This window comes from Vanellus vanellus (genome assembly GCF_965231255.1).
Source record: "Vanellus vanellus genome assembly, chromosome: 8".
Taxonomy (NCBI): Eukaryota; Metazoa; Chordata; class Aves; order Charadriiformes; family Charadriidae; genus Vanellus; species Vanellus vanellus.
Window position 1 is genome coordinate 30387423 of NC_138913.1, and position 21861 is coordinate 30409283.

General features: G+C 51.2%; 1 protein-coding gene across 1 annotated transcript; it reads right to left on the bottom strand.

Annotated features, from left to right (window-relative positions):
- Positions 1-180: 180 nt before the first annotated feature.
- On the bottom strand, positions 181-21154 carry ESPNL (espin like; the record flags this gene model as incomplete). Its single annotated transcript, XM_082486877.1, has 6 exons — positions 181-1583; positions 1671-1844; positions 1948-2085; positions 5271-5337; positions 19610-19780; positions 21144-21154. The coding sequence occupies 6 exons, from the start codon at positions 21152-21154 to the stop codon at positions 342-344; spliced, it is 1803 nt and encodes a 600-aa protein (XP_082343003.1). The 3' UTR covers positions 181-341.
- Between the last annotated feature and the right edge of the window lie 707 nt (positions 21155-21861).

The following is a 21861-nucleotide window of genomic DNA, read 5'->3' on the forward strand; positions in this document are numbered from 1 at the left end:
GATGTCCCCGTCCTCCCCCCCCCCCCCCCCCCCCCCCCCCGGCTGTGCCCGCCGATGTCGACTGTTAAATATAGGGTGTTATCTCACTCGGCGGCCACAAATAAACGGCGGCAGCCGCCTCGCCGCTGGGAGGGGGGGGGGTTGGGTGTCTGAGACACTGATCCGGGGGGGGGACAGCATGTGTGGGGGAGAGTCGGGGTGCCGGGGCGGTACCTCGCCGCCCAAAAGCTTTCTCCATCGCCCCGGGAAGCCTCGCTCGGCTCGGAAAGACCTGAAAAGGCGTTTATTGCAGCCCGTGGCTTCCTGCAGCCCACTGCGCCCACCCCCCCCACCAGCGGGCATCACTCCTCCAAGCTGAAGATCTCGGCTTCCTTCTCCTTCCAGAAGGCGAAGCTGCGGTCGATGTAGCGGCAGATCTCCTCCCCTTCTCCCCCGCCATCTCCCGGCCTCCGGGCCGAGCTTTGGGGGGAGCCGAAAAACCTCGCCTTGATGTCGTCGAAGCCGTCCTGCCAGCCCCGCCGGCCGGCGGCGATCTCGTCGGTAACGGCGCGGTGGAAGGAGCGCACCGCCCGCCAGCCGTGCCGGCCCAGTTGCTCGAAGACCTCGAAGCAAAGGAGGTGGCGGCCGCGGCGCTCCTCGGGGGGCAGCTCCTGCTCCAAGATGCGGAAATAACCCAGCATGAAAAGCTCCAGCGAAAGGCTCTCGTAGTCAGCCGGCCCCCCCCCGGCACTCGTCACGAACTGCTCCGGAGAAAGCGGGGGGCGACCGGCGGCGGGGGGTGGCGGTGGAGGGGGGCGGCGGGAGGCGGCGTCCCGCCAGCTGCCCAGAAGCCGCTGGATGGCCGCTCTCTGCCGTGCCAGGCGGGCCGCCCCCCCCCCGGTCCCCGCTGCCTCCCGGGGGTCCGCGGCGGCCGGCAGGGGGGGGCCGTAAGCGGACCGTCTCCAGTGGCTCAGGAAGAGCATCACGATCCTCTCTTTCCTCAGACTGCCCCACTCCGGCCCCGGCCCCGGCCCCGGGGACGCGCCGCCATCGGAAAACCCCTCCTCGCAGCTGATGCCGGAATCGCTGGCGACCTCCGCACCGCTCCCCCCAGCCGCCTTCCCTTCCGCCGCCCCCCAGGCGGGCTCGAAGGCGCCGCGGAGGCTGCGGACGCACACCCCGCACTGCCGGATCTCCCGCTGCGCCAGGCTGCCCGACGGCTCCCGCGGCTGCCCGACGGTGGCGGCGGGGGGGGCGGCAGCGGCGGAGGAGGGGGGGCAGGCGACCCGTGACCCCTCGGCGTGGGCCAGCAGCGCGGCCAGGCAGCTGACGGCGCCGGCGAGGCGGCCGCACCAGAGAGGCAGAGGCTGCCCGGGGGCGGGCGGGGGGCTGCGGACGGTGATGCTGAGCAGCGGGGCGGGCAGGATGGCCCGCAGCTCCCGTGCCAGGCGCCGCAGTTCCCCCTGGTACTCTTCGCCCCGCCGCCGCAGCCGAAGGCTCTCCACCGCCCCCTCCAGCTGCTGCAGGTCTGCTTCTGTCAGCAGCTCCCCGAAGGGGCCCAGCACGGCCTGGCGGGAGGGCGAGAAGCGCCAGGAACCCCCGTCCTGCGGAGAAAGGCCGTTAGCATCCCCCCGCCAGGGCCCACTGCCTGCCCCCCGCCGTCCCCCCTCCATCCCCGGGACGCCCCGTACCTGGCCGCCCGACGCCTCCTCCTCCACCAGCCGGGCCTGCAGCCGCCGGACCATCACTTGCCGCTTCCACTCGGGGATGGGGCGGCCCCGTTCGTCATGCGTGGGCACCAGGGATTCCGCGTCCGCCTCCGCGGGGTCTGGCCCGGGGAGGTCTGCCGGCTTGACCGCCCTCCCCTGCGCAGGAAGAATCAGGGGAGAGGGGGGTTCGGCGGGGATGGGGGGGGGGGGGGGGGGGGGGGGGGCGAGCCGGGGGCCGCGGGCGGAGCCAGCGACCTACCGGGTGGGCGAAGAAGGGCGCCGGGATCCTGGCCCGCTGCGAGGGCTTGCGGAGCTTCAGCTCCACCGGCACCGACCTGCCGGGCTCCATCCCCCGCCGGGCCGGGTGGCTGCCGCGGGGAGAGGTGCTGGCCTCCTCCTGAAGGAGGGCAGGCAAGGGGAGATGGGCCCCCAACACCCCCAGGGTCCCCCATGCGTGACCGGGTAAGGGATGCCCCGTGAGGATGCCCGGCACATTGCTCCTTGCAGGGAACCCTCTCCGGGAAAGACCCATGGGCGGGCGTTTCCTTCAGAAGATGGGATGGGGCTGCAGAGCCCCCCACTGCCCCTTCTCCTGCCCCCCCTTCCTCCATCCCCCCACCTCCCCCCTCCCGCCCCCCCTCCCCCCGGGGGGACACCGCGATGCTCCCGCAGCGGAGGACCGAGCCCGGGGCCGCCCCCATCCGCCGACAGCCCTTGTCCGGGCTCCCCATGCTCCGGGCCCGCCCACCCTCTTCCCCGGTGGGGAGCGACGGGCTGCTTTTCCCCGGGGGATGGGGATGCCTGCTGCCCTAACCGGGCCTTACCTGCCGCGGGGGGGCCGAACCGGCTGCCGGGGACAGGAGGCACCCGGGACACCCCCCCCCCCCCCCCGCCGAGTGCACAGGATCGGGTCCTGCCTGAGGTGGGTGCAGCTGCCCCCCTCAAAGTCCCCGCACAGGGAGCAAAGCACACTATGGGGCGGGAGGGGAAGGCCGGAGGGTCGGGCAACCCCTGAAGCAGGCAGGGGCCAGGGCTGCAAGCGCTGGGGCAGGGCAGAGAGTGCAATCAGCATCACATTAATATTTGACAGGGGCATCGAGTGGCAGCGCCGGGGCTCAGTGGGTGGCACCAGCGCCGGTCCTGGAAATAGCGGCTCGGTGGCTTGGCTCCAAGCCTCGTCCCATGCCTCGGGCCAGTGGAGAATGGTCAAATCTGATCACGGCACCTGCCCCCGCACACGGCCAGGCCAAGTTTTGGGGACAGAGAAAGGGTTTCGCACTGGCCGGCACAGCGGACAGGTACCGACGGTGGGGGATCTTTGGCAGACGGACCTGCCACACCACTACCTGGACATCTGTTACCGAAATCCAGCCACGCTTGTGTTCCTTCCCTCCACCGCCATCCATTATATATGTCCGGGATGGGTTAGTGGGGCTCGGTTACACGTGAGAAATTCCATCGAGGGGCTGGAATAGAATCAAGAAGCAGCAGATCAAAGCCTTTAAACACCGATCGCCCGGCGAGGATCCGTTACAGATTCAGCCTCTTAATCCCTCCCAGGCCCTGGCGTGGGCTGATGCCCGACAGAGCGGCTCTCGCGGGGGGATGAGCTGACGCCACCCTGCAATACAGCCACAGCACCAGAGCGGGTTACGCTGGCAGCAGCATGGTGCCCTGCAATATTGATGGGGATGTACTATGAAACACAGGAACATCGCCTGGTGCCGGAGGCACCACACGTCTCAGGTTAAGCAGACAGACATTGCGAGCTGTGACACGAGCCCGTTCCCATCTCGTTGCTGGCATGGTGGGCGAGGGCCAGAGCTTTGCCAGCTACTGGGCCAAGGGCGGGGGATTTTGCCAAAAGCCCTGTGAGGGTTGGATCTTCCTCCATGTACCAGAAAGCCGCTTGCAAATGTCCTGCCTTCTGCTCCCCTGGTGTGCTGGGGAAGGACAGAAAGGGCCACCTCAATGCCCAGCCCCTTTAGGCAGTCCCTGTTGTTGTTGGTTGTTGTGCCAGCATCACACACTCACAGAGCAGTTGGGGTTGGCAGGGACCTCTGGAGGTTGTCTCTGGTCCAAGCCACTGCTGAAGGAGGGCCACCCTGAGCTGGGTGGCCCCTGTGCACCACTGAAAAGAACCAGGCTCCACCTTCTTTGCACCCTCCCTTCAGATATTTATGTATATGGAGAAGATCCCCCAAGCCTTCTCTTCTCCAGGCTGAACAGTCCCATCTCTCTCAGCCTCTCCTCACCAGAGAAATGCTCCAGTCCCTTCCCCATCTTGGCAGTATTTCCCTTCCAGTCAGTCTCTGTCTCTCTTGTCTTGGGAGGCCCAGCACTGGTTACAGCACTCAAAGCACATGAAGGTGGTAACAAGACACTTGAGAACAAACAGTGCCCAAGAAAAAACAGTGCCTAATACCTCTTTCATCAACATTAAGGGATACAGCAGGCATGCAACATCAAATGAAGTAGCACCTGAGTAGAACAGTTTGACTGAGGCAAATTGTTTGCAGAGAACCCTGAAGTGCTTTGGACAGAAACAGTCCAAGGTTAGAGCCAAACACCAGTGTAAGCTCTCCGAATGCAGAGCGTGAAACCCAAGGGCACACATGGGGTACCTCTGCACAGGGGTGCTTTGGTCTTCTGAGCCTCCTTCTTGTGATTTTTGGTACGGATTTTTGGTGATGTCCTGTGGCTGTTTCAACAGCTCTGCAGGGTCCATCAAGCTCATCTGAACAACGAGTGTGTCCAGATGCTAGAATGAAAACAGGTGGCTTAAAAGCAAGAAGTTCTTGCCATGACTGCACCTCCAAGGAGGTCAGCTCCAAACTAAGCCGCCCTGAGATGGTAACACCCCACCGAACACTGCAAGAACTCAGTGAATCTGTGCTTCAGCTAAGGTGGGACATGAGAAACACACAGCCCAGTGCAACCAAGAGCTTAGTGGAGTGCTTCCAAGTGGCTCATTTCACTTTAAGGAAAGACCTTTGGAAAAAGTGGCAGCACGTCCTATGTGAAGAAGAAACAACCTTGATCCTCGCCTGTTTCCAGGCCTTCTTCTGCCCATAACTTTGGGACATTTTTGGTTCTCAGGCCTGGTTCCTGTGCCTTCCCAGCCAGTACCAACATGCCCTTCTGTACTGGTATTCAGTAACTTTCTTAAGGGGAGAAGAGAAATAGGTTAAAAACAACCACACAAAACAATCCTTCCCCTCCCACATCAGAAGTTAGTTATTTTCAGTGATGTGTAAGGAACTCTGATTCCTTTGTAGAGCAGGCCATGGGAAGGGAAAATATGTAAAGCAGCTGAGGACAAGGAAGGAACGGCAGCTTTCTCACCATTTTTCCCTGTAGCTAAATACCATTTGAGGTAGAGAAAACCAAAGGTGCCTCAGAGCACATCTTGTAGGCCTTCTGACATCATAGGCAAATGATCACTCTTCTCAGGTGAAACAGGTACCTTCACTTCAGCTGAGCTTTGATATGATCCACACTGGCCTCTGACTAGCCAAAGTTGGGCTTGCTGCCATAGTATTTGTACTTGAGGAAAGACGAAAGATTCCAGAATGTCAGTACCTTGCTCTTAATTGTATTGCCAACATCCACAAGAGCAATATTGCCGCGATTGAGAGACGGGACGCAGCTTGATGCAAGCAGAATGTCGTTTATTCGAAAACTTTCAGGGGTTATATAGAGATTGTGTTACAATCTGGTTGGTTCTTTCAAACATGTACAACTAACCTTACTACTTCTAATTGGCTAAAGATAACATCAGAAGGTCCTTGTTAGGGGCTTTCCTGGCACTTCTCACAGCCCATTGTTATCACCCCTGTAGGTGTGTGACCCAGTTAAGACCTATTCATCAGGTGGTGCCTTCCTGCAACCTCTCAACCTTTTAGCAAGGTCTATAGCCCACAAGCTCCAGCAGATCTCCGCTTATCAGGTGTGTAGAGCTTGCGGTTTTGCTCTTTAACCCTTCTCTTTCCAAATCACCTTGCAATCCTTGTGCCACATCTCCCCCTTCTCTTTGCACCACAAGCACCTTCTGCATTGACCAAGTCACCAGCCTTTGAAAACATTGAAACACACAGGGTAGTATCAATAACAAAAACATAAATGCAACTAAGGCATTAAAACTATAAGCCGTCATAAACTACAAGGGCCTCCTTCTATGAGAAGGAATAGCGGGCCATGCCCTGTCCCCACAGATAAAAAATACTCCTGCCCCAAAATGGGATGCGTCAGAGACACAATCCAAGCCCTTGATTTATTTGGTCCTGTGTAATTAAACTTAACACAAAGATCCATTTTCACCGATCCCAAGAGTTCAATTTCTTGTGGTACAGGCAATTTCACAAGGCATGTGGAAAAGGGGTTATTTGGCGAGAATATTGGCCAAAGTAACCCAGACATTAATTTTTGGAAGTGGTGGAAAGGGATATCCTACTACAGTTCCCAATATTATCACAAAAGAGAAAAGAATAGTACAGAAATACTTGTTACCCTTTTCCTAACTTCCACGCAAATTGTTGCCTGCATTTCTCTTTAGTCTTTTCCCACTCTTGCCGGGAAATTGTCCAGGCGACAGGCACTAGAATGCTTTTGCTACACTCAAGTTTACACACTCAAAGGTTTTCTCCGCGTTTATACACAGACAAAACCCAGTCCTGGGAATAGTCCCAATATAGATGTCCATTCACCGTCTTGTGTCCGGTGACGAGCAAGATCTTAACAATGTCGAGTTCAAATATGAAGCAATCCTCACACCACCTGTTGGCTAGTGACGCTCTACATCATTGCTCCACCTGGCATCTGTGTCACAGTCACGTGACAGTCAAAATCCACGTCGCAAGGATCTGCGCAGCCTGCTTCTCCTCAAGGGTTGTCATCCACTGGTGTCCGCTTCAGCATTGCCTGCAAGAGATTCTCGAAAAGGATGCACATTTTTTGCTGGAAAGTGGCAAAAGAGTGCACTAAATGTTTGGAACATCACGTGCTCTTTCCCCTGTATGGCAGGAGGCCTGCTTGATTGACAGCAGTTGTGACAAGGGCTACAGCTTTCTCCATGACTTTGTGATGTTGTGTGGCCACTAGGATGTCATCCATATAGTGGTACAGCAAGACACTAGACATTGTGGCCCTAACAGGACTGAGTACCTTAGCTACCTACCACTGACAGATTATAGGGCTATTCTTCATTCCTTGTGGCAGCACAACCCACTGGTATCTTTGCAACGGAGCTTGCATGTTGACGATTGGAACTGAAAAAGCAAATTTAGGAGCATCATTTGGGTGTAATGGGATATTAAAAAAGCATTCTTTAAGGTCAATAACAGTCAAATGCCAACGTCGAGGAATCATAGTGGGGGACGGGAGTCCTGGTTGGAGGGCTCCCATGTCTTCCATAGCGTCATTAATTTTTCTGAGGTCATGGAGCAAGCGCCACTTGCCAGTTTGTTTTTTAATAACAAAACCAGGACTAGTAGAAGGCACAATTAATTTTCGTTAATTGCTCCATAACTAATTCTTCACTACTTTCGTTAATTGCTCCATAACTAATTCTTGGAGGGCGCGAAGCTTTTCCAGTGGTAGGGACCATTGATATACCCAAATAGGGGTATCGGTCTTCCATGTCAATTTGAGGGTGTCGCACACATCAATGGCCTCCACTAAAAAGGGGTATGAATGGACATTCCCCACTGTGATAGCACATCATGCCCCCACAGAATCATAGGAACAGGTAACACAAAGGGTTTAACAGAGGCTATATGCCCCTCTGGACTTTGGATTTGAATTAAATCCCCACTCTGGTGGCTATTGCCAGTTCCCCCCAATTCCCGCTAATGCTTGGGAAACGTTAGCTAGAGGCCATTGAGGGGGGCACTTAGCCTGAGAGATTACCGTAACATCAGCTCCAGTGTCAATAAATCCACCCAGCACTACTTGCTGTCTTTCACGGGTAAGGGTACACTGACATATGGGTCGTTTTTGAGAAATAGATTGTACCCATAAAATTTGTGGGTTCCCCGTAGATCCAAATCCTCCCCTCCTTTGATGAGGTTGACTAGGAACAGGGGAGTTCGTCCCCACTGGAATCAGTGTTAATTGTGCTATACGGCTACCTTTAGGTATTGTACAGGGAGGAAACGGGGTCCATGCCATAATCTTAATTTCGTCAGTGCTGTCAGAATCAATGACTCCTGGTAGTACAAAAAGGCCTGACAATGTTGTAGATGATCTCCCTAACAATAGCGCTTGTGTTCTAGGAGGTAAAGGTCCTGAGACATTTGTTGACAATAGGTGAACCGAAGGATCGAGTAACGTTACTGCGTGGGAGGTTGCCAGGTCCAATCCAGCGCTCCCGGCTGATGCTGGACAAAGACTTGAGGCACTGCTGCTTCCCTCCGTGGGGGTTGGAATGTCGGCTGCGGTACTTGTGTCTACGCATGTCACTGCCCCGCGCTCCGCGATCGGTTTCCCTGTATTGGTTGACCCTGGAAATCATACTTAGACCGACATTGATTAGCATAATGATGTCCTTTTCGGCATTTAGGGCAAATCCCAGGGGCCTGAGACTTTGCCCCCCCATTCGTTACCAGGCAATTCTTTTTCAAATGGCCTGGCTTACCACAACCATAACAATTCCCCACGCCTGATGGTCCTTTCATGGCTGCAAAAGCAGCAGCCATAGCCTTGAATTTATGATCTACAGTGCCGATCCTATTACAAGCTTCCACCATTTCAATCCATGTGGGATTCGGATTAGGAATAGATTGCAATAACTTTTTACAATCAACATTAGCATTTTCAACAGCCAGTTTCAACAACAGTATTTCCCGAGCCTCCATGTTGTCTATTTGATGTTCCAAAGCCTGTTTCAGTCTATCGATAAACTGCATGTAAGGCTCTCGGGGTCCTTGAGTGATAGTGGTAAAGGCTTTCTGCGGTTTCTGTGAGTCAGGGATTTTAAGAAAGGCCTTTTTCGCTTCTTCGCGGACTGCCTCGACAGGCTCCCAAGGGCAGTCTCGAGCTTGAGCTACCGGGTCTGAATGCTGACCTGTACTGGTAAGGTGCTCTATGGTCAGCGCAGCTAATGCAGCGTTATTATGACCCACATATGTAAGGAGGAGTGCCTGAAGTCCCCTTCTCCAGTGTGATTCCCATAACGAGTATTGAGTCGGAGTCAATAACAACTGCGTGAGAGACTTTAAATCATGAAGAGTCATAACATACGTGTCGAACATGGAAGACAACAGACTCGCAAAATAAGGAGAAGAAAGCCCCTGCTCGGTGATGGTACGGCTCAGTTCCTTAATAACCGAAAAACCCATTGCGCCCTCTGGCCCTGATAAATTACCGGAGCCACTATTGTTTTAGCAACTTCCAGATCCCCTCTTTCAGGGTTTGTTGTCTTATGTTAGCCCACACATCGTGTGGGTCAGGGGGGTATAAGTTCGGTTCCTTGTCCAGACAGACCGGACCCGGATCGAAAGGGTCTCCCTCTGGGGGGTAACCGGCGGTATATGCGCTTAAAGGTCTGAGACTCGGTGGCAAAGGAGGTGCTGTTGGGGTTTCCGCCTCTCCCCCTTCTTTGGCTTCTATTCCCCCTTCCTGGGCTTTTAAAGTCTCAAAAATGCTTCTCCACCACGGGAGCATACGCTGAGCCTCAGCATTTCCTGTTGTTGCCGCGTCCCATAATTTCATTCCCACGTCATCCCAGAGTTCCTGTGTAAAAATACTACATGCAGTTACAGTGGGTATTTCCACCTGTACCCATTTAAGCATTGCCTTGAGGTCATGCTCGGAAATATTTTTTCCATGTTTTTTAAGAAGACCTTTCATAACTTCATATACATCTCTTTCTGGGGAAGGCGCTTGATTCCCCATGTTTCCCACAGCTCACCTCTCTACTCTGGAGGGATTTCAGGCCGGCCGGCTCCCGCTTCCTTTCAGCGGCTCATTCAATGTTCTGTGGGACTCGCAGCAAGTCGCTCAGCTAGGCGATTCATAAACCCATCACGTCGGGGTCACCAATTTGCCGCGATTGAGAGACGGGACGCAGCTTGATGCAAGCAGAATGTCGTTTATTCGAAAACTTTCAGGGGTTATATAGAGATTGTGTTACAATCTGGTTGGTTCTTTCAAACATGTACAACTAACCTTACTACTTCTAATTGGCTAAAGATAACATCAGAAGGTCCTTGTTAGGGGCTTTCCTGGCACTTCTCACAGCCCATTGTTATCACCCCTGTAGGTGTGTGACCCAGTTAAGACCTATTCATCAGGTGGTGCCTTCCTGCAACCTCTCAACCTTTTAGCAAGGTCTATAGCCCACAAGCTCCAGCAGATCTCCGCTTATCAGGTGTGTAGAGCTTGCGGTTTTGCTCTTTAACCCTTCTCTTTCCAAATCACCTTGCAATCCTTGTGCCACACAATATACCTGCTCACATCCTGCAGGTCTCCTGTAGCACTGTGTGACATCTGTAGGGAAGCAAAACGTGATGGTACAGGGCAATGGGAAAAGTGTGTGTCCTCCGTGAAGTGACTGATACACTGCATCAACCACAGGTGGTCTTTGGCCGAGAGCAAGAAGGCCTGAGGACGGGCAGGCTCATGAGGTCTAACAACAAACAGCAGTGCAGACCAAAGTGACATCTGACTGCAGTCCAAACAGAGATGAGAGGACAATGCACCAGGATGGAAACAACTCCACCTTTAAAGTGTTTCCTGAGGAAAAGAGATGATGACCTTACCCAACATTAACACAACAGCCCTAGTTTTACTTGGAGGTTGTCCTGACACCTACATGACAGCACTAGTCACATTTTATATATACAACATTATGACTGAAGACACGAAACTCTTCACCACATGACATGACCTCTTCTTTTCAGAGATGTGCCCCTGAGTTCACTTGAAAGCTATTTAAACTGACTAAAGTTGACTAAGGGCAACTAATTTGGCATCGGATTCACAGCAACACAGTAGAACAAGTGTTGTCAGCAATGGCACAGTTTTTCAGGCAGTAGGAATTATGGTCATAAGATACATCTGAGAAACAATCTTGAGCCTTTATTGGAAAAAGTGTGGTATTTAAAGGGGCTGGATGACTTCAGATCATTATTTGAAAGTTGTCATCTTCTCTTTTTTAAAAACTGAATCCTGACTGCAAAATGCATATTATTTCACATGGTCTTACAAACCTGTAAGGAAGTCTTTCAGAATAGGCCTTCTCCAGTGGAGCACAGTGAGACTTGCAACTCAGTCAGATACTAATGTGGAACCACATTTCTTGGTATCGATTTCTCCCCACAAAATGCAAATCAAGTTTTATTTTTAAAGCCCTGCCAGACTGCAGCAAAAAGAAAGAGTTTCACACAGAACCACATGCTGGAAGCGTACAGATGATGACTACAGAGGTTACCATTTCTTGGAGGTGGGGGGAAAGTCAAAATGCCTTGACCTCTTGTCTCCAACCACAGCCTACTCAATTATGCGCATTATTATTTGCATTCACTCATTCCATCGACAAAGCTCGTCATATTTTCCTTCTCCTGGTCTTGGGAAGCCAGTGCAGCAAACACCAACAGATGTCCAAATCCTCCAGACACATTTTGACCACATGCTCAACGTGACAAAGCTTTAGTGCATGAGTTGAGTGAAAAGGAAAGCTCTGAGGTTTCCTTAGGATGCTTAATTTTATCCCGCTCCCATCCCTGAGAAGTCAGAGCGAAACCGTTCACGGCCAAGGAGCAGACTTGCATCCATTCCTTGGGTGAAGGCTCTTCTTGTGCTGCCTTTTCCCAGTTAGCCTTAGATTGAGAAGTAAAGTAGGAAAGGACAAGGGCAGGTGGAGAGAAGTTTGGAAATAGTGTATGTTTGTTACCTGTAACGTGTTACCTTTGATAAAAGATGAGGAACAAGGCTTGGGCCGGGCAGGCGTCTGTCACAGCCCTTCATTGTGGCAGCTGGACAAGCACTAACCCACCCTCAAGAACGCAGTTTCCTCTCTATGCTCCCTCCTGCTGCCCTCGCAGCAGGCACGGCAGGGGGGAGCCCCGCAGCATCTGCACTGAGGGCTGGCTGCTTTCAGCCCCACTGAAATCTGAGAGGGCTACCAAGCGTCTCAGGAAAAGGAAACCCACCGTGTCTCCAGGGAGTTAGTTCTCATCCATGCAATTTAGCTCCTTACACCATTTTTGCTGGAAGAGAATCTTCTGGTGACCAAAGACAAAAGACTCAGTTGTACTTTCTGTCCTCAAATTTTCTGTTTCATTGGAGTGATGGGATTTCACTGTCTTAGTGCACGAGGGAATCTCCAAGGCTTAACACTGAAATCCTTAGGTCATAACGAGGTGCACATTTGAATATAATCACTATTAATGTATTCCTCTGTTAGTCCAAGTGAGTATGTTCTCAGAAAATTCATGCTGAGGGAAACCAAGTGTGGAACAATGTGCTGAACCACTACAGAGAATCCCCACAGGAATTTAAAGACACAGTCTTTCTTTGTAAGCAAGAATTTCCTTACAACTCATTTTCCTCCAACCCCCTGGTCTAGTGGTGTTGGGATTGTGTTTGGTAGGGGTGGTGGTACTTTACACTTGTAGACTGAGGCTCATGTCCCTTTTTGGGTATCTATCGGAAGATACTGAGGGGAAGCAAAAAGTGTACGTTTGCTGTGGTACGTAGCGTTCCTCTCCAGGGAGGTTTCAGATCCTCTGAAGCTATGACTGGAAAGTCCTTTCTGCCGAGGAGCATTAACAACTGCAAATCAGACAGAAACTAAACACTATCCTCAAAATCCAGACAGAGGAAGAACCAGACCATTTACTACAGCTGACTGAAACCTAAGCAAATAAACACAAACACTTAGTAAGGTTGGAAGGGGGGAGAAAACATGACTTAATGTCAAATGATAGGGAAGACACTTAGAGGAGAGCATTCCACATCAGAGACCAAAAGCATTGTACCACAGCAACTGCAGCCACTGAATTCAGAGGAAATCTTGTGATTAGATGAAAAGTATTTGCTCTGATTTTTCAGTTAGGGAAAGATAAGACATTTTCAAGCCTCACAAATCCCTCTTCACATTGGTCCGTAGCTTCATTTCTTTCTTGAAAGCAAAAATTACCGAAGGTGAGATGAAGACTCTTCCCCTCCTCTACTGTCTGGGTACCTAGGGAATGCTGTTCTACAACTACTATAAAGGACTAGCTCAAGTGATAAACTTTCTAATGGTGCTCGTTGATGACAACAATTCTCGGATGATGGGATCTGAGAAGGGAGAGGGCAAAGAGACACTTTGCTGTTTTGTAAATCCAGGAATATTGTGTCCAGCTCTGGAGCCCTCACCAGTCTTGGTCCCACCAGACTCAGTCTCAGGCTGCACATGGGACCCTGTTTGGACACAGGGGCCTATGTCACATCATGGCAAGCATGGAGGGCTGTCAAAAGCACATCCAAAAATGTGTAGTGTGAAATAGTCTGCAGTATTTCTATGCCTTTCTCCCTGTGCCTTGCTCTTTGCATCTTTCTTCTCTCCCCTTAGCTGTGGGGAGAAGAGCCGTCTGATGGTCTGGAAGTAGAGGTACAGGTGACTGCCAGCTGGGACAGCGCACACAGAGCTCCGTTCTGTTGAACTACACCAAGTACCTGGACTGGTGTGGCTCTTTCCTTGGTACATAGTGAACTCTGCCATTTGCAGCCTGGCAGTATTGGAGGGGCCTGAAGGAGCCAGGGGCTTGGTGTTGGTCCATGCATCCAGGGCATCTCTCTTTCAATGTAAGGCCTTTACCAGGACAAATGTCCTTGTTGCTAAGGTCCTGTTGGGAGAGAAGGGAAGAGCTGGTTTAGACCTCCCGGGCACAGAAGGTATTGAGCCTGGGCCTCGTTTCTTGGGGCTGGTCCTGGCTGCATGACGGGAGGTGACACTCTACTATCCTGGGTGGTTTTGGTGCTGGGGTTTTGGGAGGTGTGAAGGCAAAAATGTGGATCCCAATGGAAAGAAGAAGAATCTCATAACCAGGAGAGCTGGGGCAAGGACATTTAGTGGCTGCCTTGACTGCAGAAAACATGAAATAGTGGAGTTCAGGGGAGCACGGAAGGAGAACGGCAGAGTGGAGACCCTGGATGTCAGATTGGTTATGACAGATTATCATACCTTCTTCAAGATCAGTCAGTTCCCTCCAGAGTCAGTTTCTGGGTGAATTTTGTATGAATGTGGAAGATTTTGGAGAGGGATTCTAAGTAGAGGATGAGTTGAATTGCACCTTTGCATGGCCTTGGTTTTCCTTGACAAGGTGGTTTTTATGAAGGAAGTCTCCTCTGACTAGACCTCAGACTTAATCCTTGAAGGAATATTGAAATTTGGGGTTTGTGAGGTTTTCTGTCCTGGTACTGAAGTGGAGTGAGGGCCATGATAAGAATAACTTGCAGTTTGAATGGGTTCAGAGGTGTTTCTCCCTTGCAACTGGTTCCAGTGTCCCGCAGCAGCGCAGCCACTCTGTGCAAACCGGTGGAAAATTGCTCCCAGGTGCTCTGTGTGGGGTCAAAAAATCCTGAGCTTAATTTCATCGAGGAACTCAGTCCTCTGCAGACAGAAGCCGTAAATTAATTTCTGTCATAATTAGAGGTCCCAGCATGGAGAACAACTTTACCAGAGAGGATGCCTGAAAGCTTCTTTCTGGCTATATAATGTTCAGGGTTTTCACCTGGCCTCCAAGTTTCTTAAACAGAACATTAAAACTCTTCCCCAGGAAAAACAGGGTTAAACCTCTTGCAATCACCTGTTAAAGCTCACGTCTCTATCGGCTAAAATTCTTAAATCTTCCCCAAACATATGTACATCTGTATCCGAGGGACTTATGTGAGCCAGCTGGGTGAAGTGTACTCCACTGAAGCATGGATGTGCACCAGTCTGCTACAGCACTTCTATTTAAGAGACCTAACTGGTGTGTGATGGCCTCACAGGGCTTCCACCCAGTTGCCCTTACTGTTCCTGAACGAGACCCTCCAGTTAAAGCAGAAAGGAACTTCAGGCAGTGTATCTTTGCAAGTTTCAGAACAAATTCCTCTGCAAGAAGGTTCAGGGTTTAGGAAAATATTGGGAATTTCCTCCGCCTTCACAGCAGCTGTTAACCCTTTGTGCAAGTGAAGTTTTTCTCTTATATCTGCAGTGATTGCATTCCCTTGATCCTGACTGATCTTAGTGACTTTATGTTGCTCTGCTAGAAGCCAAGCTGCTGTGCTAGCTGTCTCCAGCTCTTTTACAAATCTTCTATTTCTAAATATCATAATTTTCCAACTTCTACCTCTAGTTGTGTAATTTGTAAACTTGCAACTTGAGGCTCTGTCTTCAGGCCCGAAGATCTTATCTTCTGATCAAGATGGTGTTTTGTTCTGCTAATTTGGGAATTACCGCCAGACCATCAGATGCACTTCTGGCCCTCAAAGCGACCACTTGCCCTCACAAGCCATTCACTTTTGCTGCAGGGCTTTTCTCCCAGGTTTGAGGCAGCAGAATAAAATTGGTTAATTTGTCAAATGGTGTCTGAGTAGAGGAGTGAGGCCTGCCAACCCACTGCACCTAGTGTGGTTCCTGCACAGTGTGGGGTCAGGCGAGTCCACGCTACTGATTTGCTGCAATCAGTACGGGTGCTAAAAGGCAACCAAGGACCCATACATGGGACAGCCCACTACTGCCAGATGCCACCCAGTACAGTTTGGGGCAGGACCGAAAGACACCAGAGGGTGAGGGATTAAGGCAAATTCTCAAACCCCACGGATCTAGTGGGGTAATTGTCTCTTTTCCTGACACATCAATATTTCTTGAGACACATATCCAGCAATCTGGCCAACCCTGGATAAGCTCAGACCAACATAAAAGAAAAAAAAAACCCAACAATCTACTCTGTCAAGCAAGCAGTAAAAAGTGCAACTAGGGAAGTGGTTTGGGGAAATCAGTTCAAATGGTGCCCACGCACTTGGGCTCGCTAAGGCCAAAGGCGGCAACCGTTAAGGTCCAAGTTCCCAAGGAGGTCAGGATATTAATAAATTCAGAACCTTGCTTGACAGAAATAAAATGCAGGAACATGAACATACAAGCACTGGCAACTAGTTATAGGGTCGCTCAAAACCACTTGCTGGTGAGGTGGGATTCCTACTACAGACAAAGAATCCTGCCTGCAGTCAGTTCTTTGCTAATTTGGCAACTCTTGATTTCAGCCAACAGGGTCTGTCTCCCCAGGAACCCCACCAGAAACCTCCCAGAGGAGCCAGCCTGTGACCTGCTGTGCCTGCCTGTGGAGGACAACTTGCAGAGCATGGCCAAAGCAGCTCAGCTGGACAGCTTTAGGCTGAATGTTTGAAGGTCCCTGGCTCAACCCAGGGTTTTCACGGTAGTCTCTCTCTGCTGAGCAGTCTGTCCCTTTCTGCCCTGCTCCAGCCCTCCTTCTCCTGCCTTCCCAGGGCTAAAGGCACAGCCTCTTCTGCGTCCTGTACTGCAGCTCCTTAGTCCTTTTACTGATTCCCCACTGCCCTCGCTCCAGAGACCATCATCATGCACAATGTCCAGATGTGGTCTCAGAAAGGCTGAGGAGAGAAGACTCCCTTCCCTGGCCCTGCTGCCCGCACTCCTGCTCGTGCAGTCCGGGATGCTCTTGCCATTCTTGGCTGCAAAGACATAATGATGAATCCAGTTTAGAATTATAGAATCATCATCTAGGTTGGAAGAGACCTTTAAGATCATTGAGTCCCAACATTAACCTAACACTGCCCAAACCACCATCAAACCATGTCCCTCAGCACCACGTCTACCCATTTTTTAATACCTCCAGGGATGGAGATTCCACCACTTCTCTGGACAGCCTGTTCCAATGCTTGAGAACCCTTTCACTGAGGAAATTTTTCCTAATATCCAATCTAAACCTCCCCTGGTGCAACTTGAGGCCATTTCTTCTTGTCCTATCACCTATTCCTTGGGAGAAGAGACTGACGCCCGCCTTGCTACATCCTCCTTTCAGGGAGCTGTGGAGAGTGATAAGGTCTCCCCTCAGCCTCCTTTTCTCCAGGCTGAACACCCCCAGGTTCCTCAGCCACTCCTCATCAGACATGTGCTCCAGATCCCTCACCAGGGAGGGATATACAGACCCTGGCCTTCCTTCAGAATAAGGACCTTCATAACAGAACACTTCTTTCAACGAGAAGAGACACAAACCAACCATGCTTGCAGCACAAAGATCTCCCAGTGTTGGAGAGATGGAGTCTTTGCTCCATGCAGGCTGGGGACAGGACAACCATCTAAGTCTAACCTCAGGTCTTACACGGTGAAACAGTAATGTAGTTCAACCTCTCAACAACCTTAAGAAAGAGGTAATACATATGTGTATAGATTTGATAGATAAAAAGTAATAGTGATCTGAGCACAACACCAATGGTGTGGAATAAGAATAAGGGGTGGAATGTTCTGGTTTGAGGTAAAACAGAACTGATTTTCTTTTCAGTAATTTTACTTTGCAGCTAAGCCTCTTCTAACTAACTGAACCCTCTGAAATTAACAGCATATTTTTCAGACACTGTCCACTTCCAGAGACAGATAAGACCTGATTGTTTCTAATTTAAGCCAAGGAATGGTGTGCAGAGAGTCCACTGCTTATACTTATTGCTATAACACCCAAGGCCAGCTTGTTACTTGCCCCGTTGGAGGGTCAGAAGCGGAAAAGTGTAGAGGAGCCCCACCTGTGGGGAGGAGCAGACAGGATGGGTGACCCCAAACTGACCAACAGGGTATTCCATCCTATCTGCCTCATGCTCAGTATAAAAGCTGAAGGATCAAAAACTCAGCCCTCTTCCTTCAACAGCCGGTGTCCGAGGAGGACTCTGTTCATCTGCCTTTGATCCCAATCCCGAATCCAGATCCAGAATCTAGTTCCCATCCATTGCTGAGTCCAGTCTGGGACTTTCCCAGTGCCTCTCAGTGAGGTGACTGTCATCCTGGGAGCTTGATGCAGTTTTGTATACACTGTATATATTTCATTGTTTTCTTTTTATTATGTGATTAATATTTTCATTAAAGTAGCTTAGTTTTCTTATAAACTCATAAGTCTCTTTCGCTCTCTTCCTCCTTTCTCTGAAGGGAAGGTGTCAGAGAGCATCTGTCGTTCATTTCAGTGGCCAGTCTGGCCCAAACCATGATGATGGAACAGCTTGTTCTGGGTGTCATCTCAAAACACCTGGAAGAAAAGAAGGTTGTCAGAAATAGTCAACACGGATTCACCAAAGGGAAGTCATGTCTGACTAATCTGATAGCCTTCTATGATGGGGTGACTGGATGGGTGGATGAGGGGAGGGCAGTGGATGTTGTCTACCTTGACTTCGGCAAGGCTTTCAACACTGTCTCCCACATCATCCTCATAGGCAAACTTAGGAAGCGTGGGTTAGATGAATGGACAGTGGGGTGGACTGAGAACTGGCTGACAGATAGAGCTCAGAGGGTTGTGGTTAGTGGTGCAGAGTCTAGTTAGAGGTCAGTAATGAGTGGTGTCCCTCAGGGGTCAGTACTGGGTCCAGTCCTGTTCAATATATTTATCAATGACATGGATGAAGGGATAGCGTGTACCATCAGCAAGTCTGCTGATGACACGAAACTGGGAGGAGTGGCCGACATGCCAGAAGGCTGTGCTGCATTACAGCATGACCTGGACAGGCTGGAGAGTTGGGCAGAGAGAAACCTTCTGAAATTCTACAAGGGTAAGTGTAGGGTACTGCACCTGGGGAGGAACAACCCCATGATTCAATACAGGTTGGGGGCTGACTTCTTGGAGAGCAGCTCTGTGGAAAGGGACCTTGGAGTCCTGGTGGACAAGAAGGCGAATGGCATCCTGGGGTGCATCAAGAAGAGCGTGGCCAGAAGGTCGAGGGAGGTCATCCTCCCCCTCTACTCTGCCCTGGTGAGGCCGCATCTGGAGTACTGTGTCTAGTTCTAGTTCAGGAAAGACAGGGATCTGCTGCAGAGGGTCCAGCAAAAGGCTACAAAGATGATTAGGGGATTCGAGCATCTCTGCTATGAGGAAAGGCTGATGGACTTGGGTCTTTTTAGTCTAGAGAAAAGAAGTTTGAGGGGGGATCCTATTAATGCTTATAAAAACTTAAAGCGAGGGTGCCAGGGGGATGGGAACAGTCTTTTTTTAGTGGTGCCCAGTGATAGGACAAGAGGTAACGGGCACAAACTTGAAGATAGGAAGTTCCATCTTAACATGAGGAGGAACTTCTTTATTTTGAGGGTGGCAGAGCACTGGAACAGGCTGCCCAGAGAGGTTGTGGAGTCTCCCACTCTGGAGAGAGTTAAAACCCTCCTGGACGCCGTCCTGTGCAACTTGCTGTAGGTGACTCTGCTCTGACGGGGGCGTTGGACTAGATGATCTCTAGAGGTCCCTTCCAACCCTGACCATTCTGTGATTCTGTGATTCTGTAATATCTGACTGGCAATTCTAGAAACGGGCTACGACTCTTCAGGTAGGATGCTAACATGGCCAGGAGTTGACTGGATGTATGCTAACATGGCCAGGAGTTGACTGGATGTGGTTGGACCAAAGCAATAGCAATGTTAGAACTACCGGCGAACTTCTTTGGGCATTAAATGAAAATCCATCCACTCCACCCCACAAGGTACACCTGGAAGCGACCCCAGGGGTGTAGGACTCAGGGCAAGGGAAGAAGATGCCTGGAGGGGCACCCCTTTCACGAACTCCTCTTGCTGCCTGGGCAGGTAGGGAGAACAGGATGAGCAGGGACCCAGCACTGCAGGCTCACCTTGATGGCATACTCTCTCCATCCTTGCAGGCAGCAGCTGCCCAGCCCCAGCCCCATAGAGTGCTGCCCAGGAGAAATGCCCTGATGAGCCCCAGGTCCCTTACCACTGTTTCTCCAGCTGGCAGGCAGGATGCTTCAGCCCCTCACACAGCAGCTGTATCCCTGTGTCTCCCAGGTTGTTTCCACCAAGGTTGAGCTCCTGCAGGCTCTGGTTGGTGCTCAGGGCTGTAGCCAGGTCCCTGCAGTGGGCACTGGTGAGCTGGGACCCCCACAATCTGCAGGCACAGCAAATCAGGAATATAACAGGTGTTGCCACAGCTGGGATGACAGATGCACACACCTTGCCAGGACGTTGCCCGAAAGCAATGGTCACAAATCCCACCTATACCCACAAAATGTGCATCCCTTGGCCAGTGAGGGGCTAGTCATAGAGACAGCACCTGTTCCCAGCCCAGCCCAAGGATGTCCACATACATTAGGAAGTGTCTACTGGGCTCAGAGGTGGGGAGAGCCCCCACACCCTTCCTGGGAAATCAGCATGGCTGACACCTCTCTGAAGTGCTGTTACACAGATGTATGCAGGGGAGGGAACAAACAAGAGGAGTGGGAGTTCTGTGTGCAGTCACAGGGCTTTAGTAGCTCGTTGGCATCACAGAGTCATACTGAGACAGCCCACATGACCCTAGTGCTTCAATGGGCGGATATGGGCTTTTTTGGAAGGACATGCTGGGAAAGCAAGACTTGCTCTTTACATGAGAGAGAAGTAGATCATAGCCCTAGACTTCAGAAGAGCTGACCTTGGCCTGTTCAGAGATCTGCATGAAAGAATCCCATGAGAGACTGTCCTCCAGAGACGAGTGGTCAAGGAGAGCTGGTTGACAATCAAGGATCACCTCTTCCAAGCTCAACAACTATCCATCAAACATAAAAAAGGAAGCATACAGGAGGTGGAAGCATAGGCAGGTGGCTTGGGAAGAATACAGGTGTGCTGTCGGATTGTGCAGGGATCAGGTTAGGAAAGCCAAAGCACAGCTGGCATTGAATCTGGTGAGAGATGTGAAGGCCAACAAGAAAGGCTTCTATTGGTACATCTGCAGCAGAATTAACACTACAGAAGATGTGGGCCTGCTGCTGAAGGGGAGTAGGAACCTGGTCACAAAGGACATGCAGAAGGCCAAAGTACTGAATGCTTTTTTCACCTCAGTCTTCACTGATAAGACTGGTCTTCAACAATTCCAGGTCCCTGAGACAAACAGGGAGTCCAAGGCAAGGTGGACTTATCTTTGGTGCAGAGAATCATGTTGGGGAATGTTCAAACAAATGGGACATAGGTAAGTCCACGGACCTGATGGGATGCACCCACAAGGGCTGAGGGAGATGGCTGGCTTCACTGCAAGGCTACTCTTGATAATCTCTGAAAGTCATGATGATGAGGGCAGGTTCCTGCGGTCTGGAAGGACTGTTGCTCCTGTCTTCAAGAGAGACAATTACGAGGATTCAGGGAACTACAGGCTGCTCAGTCACCCCCATCCCAAGGAAAGCTGATGGAGGAAATAACCCCAGGAACCACACCTTCACAGGAAGGTGACTGGGAGTACTCTGCCTGGATTTATAAAAGGCAAATTGTGTCTGACCAACCTGACAGCCATCTTTGGAAAATGAGGGGCTTGGTGGAGGAGGAGAAAGCATTGGATGTCAACTCAGCTTGAGAAGGGATTTTGACACTGTCTTCTGCAACACCTGCTTAGACAAACTGATGACTATTGACTAGAAAAGCAGACCATGAGATGGATTTAAAACTGAACGGCTCAACTCAAGGATTGTGGCACTGGTCCACCTGGAGGCCAGTCACCAGTGGGGTACCCCAGGGGTCAACACTGGGGCTAATACTGTTGAACATCTTCATTAGATGATGGGACTGAGTGCACCCTCAGGAAGTTTGTGGATGATAAGACAAAAGTAGAGGAGTGGATGACAGAACAAGTGACTGTGCAGCCATTTAGAGGGACCTGGACAGGCTGGAGAAATGGGCTGACAGAAACCTCATGAAGTTCAACAAGGGGAAGTGCAAAGTCTTTCATATTGGGAAAAGTAACTCCATATACCAGTAGATGCTGAGGGCTGACTGTCTGGAAAGCAGCTTGACAAAAAAGGACCTGGGGGTCCTGGTGGACGCCAAGTTGACCTTAAGCCAGAAGAGTACCGTTGCTGCTAAAAAGGCTGAGGATATCCTGGGCTGCTTTAAGAGAAGTGCTTCCAACAGGTGGAGGGAGGTGATCATTCCCCTCTTCTCAGCACTGGTGAGGCCACACCTGGAGTGCTGTGTCCAGTGATGGGCTCCTCAGTACAAGGGAGA